Source organism: Zerene cesonia, chromosome 29, assembly GCF_012273895.1.
Source record: "Zerene cesonia ecotype Mississippi chromosome 29, Zerene_cesonia_1.1, whole genome shotgun sequence".
In the NCBI taxonomy this organism is placed as follows: Eukaryota; Metazoa; Arthropoda; class Insecta; order Lepidoptera; family Pieridae; genus Zerene; species Zerene cesonia.
Genome location: NC_052130.1, coordinates 6124491 through 6132839, shown reverse-complemented (window position 1 = coordinate 6132839; position 8349 = coordinate 6124491). Strand labels below are relative to the sequence as shown.

The following is an 8349-nucleotide window of genomic DNA, read 5'->3' as shown; positions in this document are numbered from 1 at the left end:
TGTGCTGTATGTTTTAGCGTAAGATCTGTTGTATTTGTTTCTGCTGCGTTGACAGCACAATAAAGTGTTTAAAATAAATAAATAAATAAATAAATACCCGTGTATTGGATGTCTATTGATCAGTTCAAGATCCATGTTGAGGGTATCTATTTCAGTCCTTAAAACAGGTTAACTATCTTAAAAGCAAATTGATTAGAGGAGTTTCATATTTCTTAAATTTTTAAAGGTTTCCGACTTAAATTCACGTAAATTTACCGCAGAGCCTTAAGATATTTTTAATAAACTTATTGCCTTCTGAAAAGAGAGATTCTGTCAATATTCAATTAACGGCAGAGAGCCAAATGTGAAGACTGGAATGATCAATATCTCTATATATATAGAATTCTCGTGTCACAAATTTTGTTACCGTACTTCTCCGAAACGGCAGGACCGATTTTAGGCTTATGATAGGCTTAGGATATTAGATAGGGCTGAGAATCGGACAACATCTATTTTTCATACACCTAAATGATAAAAATAAGGCAGAACTCCATTTGCCGGTCAGCAAGTCCTATCCTATCCTACTAAATGTCCTATTATAAATGCGAAAGTTTATAAGGATGTGTGTGTTTTTGTTGCTCTTTCACCCAAAAACTACAGAACCGATTGCAATAAAATTTAGTACGTAGACAGCAGGATAACTGGAATAACACATAGGCAACTTTTTATCCCGATATTCCTACGGGATACGGACTTACGCGGGTGAAACCGCGGGGCGCAGCTAGTATTATATAAAGTATCAAAAGTCCTCATCGATGCAAAATCATTCGACGGTACGAAAGTTATTTAGCGTCAAAGATCAAAATATCAGGTTTACGGACTATTTTCGGGAATGGTATATTGCATCAAATGTAAATGTAAATCAGCCAAATATTATAGACCTTAAAATCCTTAATAATATCATATTAGTGTTTTTGTTTGTCTTTCTTTCACGGCAAAACGGAGCGACGAATTGACGTAATTTTTTAAGATGGAACGGAAAATAACATAGGCTACTTTTTGATCCAACCCAACTTCACTAAAATGGAGTGTTTAAAGTTTGTATGAAGCGATTCTCAATTTTCAAGGAAGATACAAAGCTAGAAAAATTTGAGCATTTTTTTTTTAAATTTATCCCCAGGCCATTGAAAGAGGGGGTGACATTTTATTTGGGACTGAGTTTTTAAGGTAAGAAGCTACAGACTTATTTTTTTTTTTTTTTTTATGTCACAGTCGGCAATGGAGCTGGTGGGTCGCCTGATGGTAAGCGATACCACCGCCCATAAACATTTATAGAGGCATAAGGTCTATTGCAGACCTTACGCCTCTACAAATGGATTGCCGACCTTTTGGGAAGGGATTAAGAAAGGATTGGCGAGAGGAATAAAGGAAAGGACTGGGAAGGGAAGGAAAAGGATATGGGCCTCCGGCTCCCCCACTCACCGAACGAAACACAGCAGAATGCTATTTCACGCCGGTCTTCTGTGGGGGTGTGGTACTTCCCCGGTGCGAGCTGGCCCAATTCGTGCCGAAGCGTGCTCGACTACCACATTAGAATTAATTAAATTATTATGTTTCCAACGAAAAATAAGTTCGTTCAATAATTATCTTAATTCATAGGCAAAGAACGGAAAAAAAAGAGAGAACTCACCAGAATTAATTGAATGTATGTATGTACAATAGTGCAGAACCAATTTTCATTGGACAGTACCCAATTATACCCAAAAGGTTCACAAAATAAAAATAACATAAATCCATTGGCCACAGAGGAAAGAAAATTTAAACCTGCATCTCATTCGCAACAATAACGATGATATTCTTAAAAGTAAATTCATCAATATGACAATTCCACATTAACTACGGCTTCTTTTAAAAGCACATAACTACCAAATGAGTTGGTGGAGTATTTTAAACTCCTGCTAATATTACAAATGTGAAAGTTTGTAAGGATGTGTGTGTGTTTGTTACTCTTTCACGCAAAAACTACTGAACTGATTGCAATGAAGTATGGTACGTAGACAGCTGGACAACTATAACGCTTAATACTACTCAATTAGAATATGTATTACTTTTTATTTTGCGAAATAAGATTACCTACTATGTATATATTATGTTTCTTATGTCCGTAATGTTGGAACAGACCAGAAACAAGATCTAGATAAAGCGATAATGATTTATATATTCCAAGTTTTCCGCCAGCGAGTTTATCCGCGTAGTCTAATGAGAAGTTACTGTGATTTTGTCCGCATTGACTCAGTCCCTGAGGGATACCTAAGATAAAAACTATCCTATATCCTTTTCTCAGACTTCCCTCATTCAGTAGGGATGGTTATTATGATTGAGTTGACAATAAACTCATGATGTATCAATATATGATTAAATAAATTATCTCGTACTGGGAAATGTTACTGAAAAATAATAGGGTATTTGATGTACTTCTAGATATCTTGTAATATAAATTTTTTTGCATGAAATTTGCATTAAAAGTGCATGTTTCCAAGTTCTATTAAGATTTCTAATAAAATTATATGATTTTTAATATAATTATATGCAATTGAGATGATATTCAGTTTGAGGATATTCAGTAAATTATTTCTAAAATAGATAATTGAATATTGTAAAAAGGTACTAACTTATTGGAAATTATAAATTTGGTGTTCTTATTAAATGGTCAGTCATTGAGTACGTTAGATGTAATCTTATCCCCAGCACATTTGTCTGCGATTTAGATTCAAATTCAATTTATTGTCACGACGTTTGTCTGTTTCTGTTTAATAACTATTGTCTATAGGCGTTGTCATTAGCTAAAAATTACTCTGTTATTACCATGTGTATTAACAAAATATGTTTATAAATACCTGACAGCACTGCTCTGGGAACTCCCGCAGCTGTTCGCAGGTGCACGGCTGCAGAGGGTCGCAGCACAGGGAGGTATCGCAGCACTCCCCGAACTGCGGGTTGTTAGGCACATAGCAGTCCATGGCTCCGCCTTTGCGCAAACCACGGGGGGCGGGTCACACGCCTTTCCGCCGCTTGTAATCACGGGTTGCCATGTCTGGGATGAAATGGGGTGAGTGTAGATACTTAGATATGCTATGATGTTGTTATAAATACTTTGGGATTGAATACTTTTGAAAATGTTGGTATATCGTTAGTTTTATCATAGCTGTTTTGTTAAAACAAACAAAAAGACTATAAGATGAATTTTTTGGTGACGCCACGAACAGCTTTTCGCTAGGAATTTCAAAAGAGGTCCTTAGAACATTTTTACATACGTATACGAGAATCGTCATATGTTTATTGATCCAAAAAACCTATTTAGACACCCATATTTTATGTTTACATAGGTACCTACAATGGCTGGTCATTTAATGGAATATTAGCGAATATATTTTCTCATCCCGAGATCAAATGTCTGGATAGTAATCCAATTTTTTTTTTCATATCAAATGTAGGTATGCCTATAAACGCCTTATAGTAGTGAAAACCTGCCAAATGGTTACCACGTAATTGATGCACATACAAACAGATTAACACGCTAACAGAAAATAACACTAACCGCAGTTTGGGTCTATGAAACATCCATATTGCATAGCAATTACTCTTTATAATATGTCCCAAGATAGTCTGGCTAGTTTATAATTATTTGCGTATGTATATAATTGGCTTGTTGTTTATTTTCCTGTAATTATATAGTCCGCAAGCTCATAGCAGCTAGTTTAAAAAAACAATATAATTTTTAAAAACTAAACATTTTACGCTTATGTAATTTCTAATTCCCACTGACAATCTTTAGAATCTAGGGAACCCTTGTGCGATCACTTAGTAAATTCACTAAGTCTAGTAAGTAATCTTGCTATCGCCACGGTACGTATTTAGTAATATTTTGTTTATATACGAGAATAGACATTTATATTCAACCTTAGGTGATACAAAAAGTAATAATAATAAAAATACTGGCAGATAAGAGAAAATTAGTAGGTATGACAATTCTTTGCCTTTTTAAAATTCAGTTTAATAATAATTAATTAATTTTATTAAAATTTTCATTCAACACACAACATACCTCTTCATACAACTAATTTCATTAAAAAAACCATTAATCAATGTGGATTTAACAGATAATTGAAATTTAACCTGCGATACAGTAAATGAATATATTGTTGATAAAAGTGCATGTTAAAGTTACTCAATAACAGGACAATTATTACGCAGCCAATAAATTCAAATTCTGTTTAATTGTTATTTATATTGTATATGGACAAAGATCCTTTAAGAAAAGCTATTGAGTCTCTTCTCGTTAGAAACAACCTACATAATCGGCGTTATTTTGTAATAAAAACTGTTATTAATAAACACTCGTAAAATTTTACATGACAATCAAAATACTAGCTACACTTAGGTGTTATCTTGTTGAAGTCTCGTTTATCCTACCCACCTATTAAACAATAAAAACAGCAATGAAACAGTAAAATAAAAAATAAATTCAAAATCAACTCAATATTGTCTTAAATCGTACATATCATGCAATTCGTGATTTAAGAAACCCTACAGATTAAAACTGTTACAGCGTGCAACAAGTAGGTACCTAATACCTCAATGATGGGATACCATATTAATTAAAACTAATTTTACATAACAGTTAGAAAAAATTTATTGCGTAGGTCGTGGTTTATCTGTGGACTTATGCAACAATCGATGAGATCTACGTAACGTGGTCAAGGAGAGTTTTAATATGATATTGCGAAGACAAGTAACGTATTATATTAAATGTGTTTTTAATGTGGGAGCCGTACATGCTTCGACACGAATTGGGCCAGCTCGCACCGGGGAAGTACCACACCCCCGGCGAAAACCGGCGTGGAATAGTAGCACGCTGTTTCGTACGGTGAGTCGGGGAGCTGGAGGTCCATTTCCTACTCCTCACCCTTTCCAGTACATTCTTCCTTTCCAGTCAAATCCTTTTCTTATCCCGTACCCATTAAAAGCGCATTCCAATGTTCATGGGCGGTGGTGATCGTTTACCATCAGTTGAAAGTAACGTAAAAAATCTTTTCTGAAAAAACTGTCTCTGGAAGGGAACTGTACTGTATCTGTAATGAGACCAAAGAACAACCTTTTCTTATCAAACGCAAAAAGAATAACGTCAGTTGATAGTTATCAAAAATAAATGAAAAGAAAGGTCACTGACCGAAAATTTTAGTAACCTGTGTACCTATGAAATACTGTCATATTAAAAGTTGAATCGATAAAAAATTGTACTTTAGCTTGATTAGAAACACGACCGTCGTTTTGCTCCTCGCTAAATTAATATACTTTTAACTAGCTTTTAACCGTGGCTTTACACGTTTAATTCGGAGTAGTTAATAGATGTGCGAATATATCATGAACGAGCATATCATACATATAAACCTTCCTCTTCAATCACTATCTATTGAAAAGCCGCATTAAAGTCGTTTTAAAGTTTTTAGCATAAACAGGGACACACAGAAAGAAACTATGTAGTTAATAATAGTTGACCAACTGATTTACTCAACTTTATCTGTTTTCCACAAATTATTTTTACCCATTATTCTCTGGCATATCCATGTGACTTGATATATAAAATATATGATCAAGAAATTGCGTAAAAAAGACAGTTTTGATAAAAAGTAAAAGCGTCCTAACGAAAACAGGCTTATAAAAAACCCTTATCTAAAAATCGGGAAAAAAATTGTTTTTACATGTATGTTTGTAATGTTGCACAAAAACTGCTCAACCGATTTCAAAAATTCTTTCAACATTAATAAGCTGTATCTTCACTGAGTAACAGATGCTATATAAATATATTATATACTAATTCAGCATGGAACTAATGTTATCAAAGATTATAAGAGTTCATGGCTAATCCAATGCTTTAGATCGTATATTATATATAATCATTTAGTTATCTGTAGGTACATAATATAAATCTAGTATAAACAATCGATTGTGCATTATTGCGAGGCAATCGATATTTTGTTGTTTTGAATTTAGACTGATCTAGAGTTTTATTTAACCTTTATTTAATAATCTTAAATAATCTTCATTCATTTTCTAAAATAATTAATTATTTTAGAAAATTAATTACGATACTTTAAAATATGTTATTTAATTAAATGTTTTCGCATATGTAATCGCCCACTTTTCCCATAGATTTTACCGCGGAAAAGGGACTTGCCCTTTTATGTACTATCTACCATACCTTATAACTTCTTATAAACCAATTTCGATGTTTATTTTTTCATTTGAAATTTATATATATATTGGTCTAGTTGTCACAATTAGTTTCCGTTTAGTTTTTTGTTCCTAAGAATTAGAGTAATGCTTGTGTAATGCGATATTCGAAGAATAAATTTAACCAATCGAATAATCATCATCGATCATCATGCTTTTATGAAATTTAAACTTGCTAAAATATGTTACAAAATGATAAATTTAATTATTCTCTACGTTTTTGTATGTAAATAGCATTTATGAAATTTCATAGGTATACCTAATTGACATAACCTATCTAAATATGTATAACTCAAAGGTGACTTACTAACATAGTGATCTATCAAAGTACAGCCCAAAACACTGCGCAGATCGGGTTGAAATTTGGCATGCAGATAGATGTTATGACGTAGGCATCCGCTAATAAAGGATTTGGACAAATTCTACCGCAAAGGGAATAAAAAAGGGGATGAAAGTTTATACCATTAAAATTTATTAAAAAATCGCGGGTGAAGCTACGGGCAACAGCTGATATCCAATTAATTTTAAATTTAATTTCTTCACCGTGACAAACCACTACTTTTAAATTGAGCAGACAGACCTTCAGCTACTTATTACAATGTTGCTTCATCTATTGAAATAGGCATCTATGACTGACTCTAATGACTATCATAAAAAAATTCTCTGTAGTTCTAGATTTACATAATTGAGTTTGTAAAATCAAATACTTAACAAAGCATTGGCTTAATTCATCTTGCAAAATATCGAAACATATGTATTTCAGATTAAACAAATAAATAGTTAAATAACTACTAATAAAAATCTTATAATTTTGAATTTAGAATCTTTACCCAAAAGCGATAAAAAATTGACTCCTTGAACTCCCTTATAAAACCTTCATGTGTATTAAAAAAAAGTAAATTGTCATAATATGACGAAAAAATAATAAAAAATATAAACCGCCTTTTTTTGACACTTAATGAATGGGTAACTTATTCTACAAATGAAGAGCACGTAATACATTAATAAAATTATGGTAGGTCAGGTTAATTATGACACTGCGCTGATGAATATTTACGTTAATTGACAATTCACTCACTCAGTTACCACAAAACGCAATATTTATACTATTTACTAAGGCTTTATTAATTTTAATAAACCTGATATAAAAAAGGATTTACGCCTCTATAATATATATTACACCAATAATTTGGTGACTTAGTCATATATTTAAAGTATGTGTTTAAATTTAAATCCAGGTATAATATAAATCAATACGACATAACATAGAGCTTGTTACTACAAAAACTAAAAGTAAAAAATCTTTTCATCGAAGAAATATTCAAATACCAATACAAATGTTTCCTATTGTATTGCCTTCAATGCGAATACCGCGACCTCTTTAACGTTTCATGGAGACCTTGTCAATGCTAAAAGAAAACTTTTTCGTGTACAACCTATTTTCAAAATAAATACAGACCTCAGAAAACTAATCCATAGTAATCCAAAAGCGACACAATATTTAAAACACATCACAAAATCACTGTAACACAAAACATTCACTAGCACTAATTAAATTAACCGTACCGCTAAAAGCATGCGCCATGGCAACTTTAGTATCGGTATTAAAAAAAATCAATTTGTATTTGTCAAGACACGAACCCTTACTGGCTAATGTTGGTGACTAAATGACTATCTCTGAAGTGTGCTAAGTATACCCGCCCCTGCAGTAATTGGATGTTTGTATTCAACCCCTCGTCTGTAAAAAAAAACATGACATATTGTGCGCGGGAAAGTAGCTGTCACCGCGTATCGGGTTAACATGGCGGTCAGCGCGGAAGCTTTTGTTTTTGTGGTGAGAACCATTTAAGGTGATCTGATATTTATTTAGATAACTAATGAAGTAATTAATTCATAAACGGGGTGCCATGTATTGTTTCAGATGTTTAGCCCATGGGTCTAAAATCTAATTATACTAATTGACAGTTCAAATGTAAGAAAATGCACATTTTTTGTATACCGTACCTTATTGTAACATTAAGTACGACATACAGAAAAACAATTATTTTTATATCAGGCGTTATAGTATGAATATTA

General features: G+C 32.7%; 1 protein-coding gene across 3 annotated transcripts in view; it reads right to left on the bottom strand.

The window, feature by feature from the left end:
- The window catches only part of LOC119837822 (protein glass), an 18522-nt gene extending 10588 nt beyond the window's left edge, over positions 1–7934 (bottom strand). For 2 of the 3 annotated variants that reach the window (XM_038363592.1, XM_038363593.1), the window contains exons 1-2: positions 7733–7930; positions 2877–3073 (exon numbers count right to left, since the gene is read on the bottom strand). In XM_038363592.1, coding sequence (XP_038219520.1) covers positions 2877–2999 — 123 coding nt within the window. In that variant the 5' untranslated portion in view covers positions 3000–3073; positions 7733–7930. Of the gene's footprint in view, positions 1–2876; positions 3074–7732 lie in introns of all 3 variants that reach the window. The other variant, XM_038363594.1, reaches the window with a different exon arrangement.
- Positions 7935–8349: the final 415 nt, after the last annotated feature.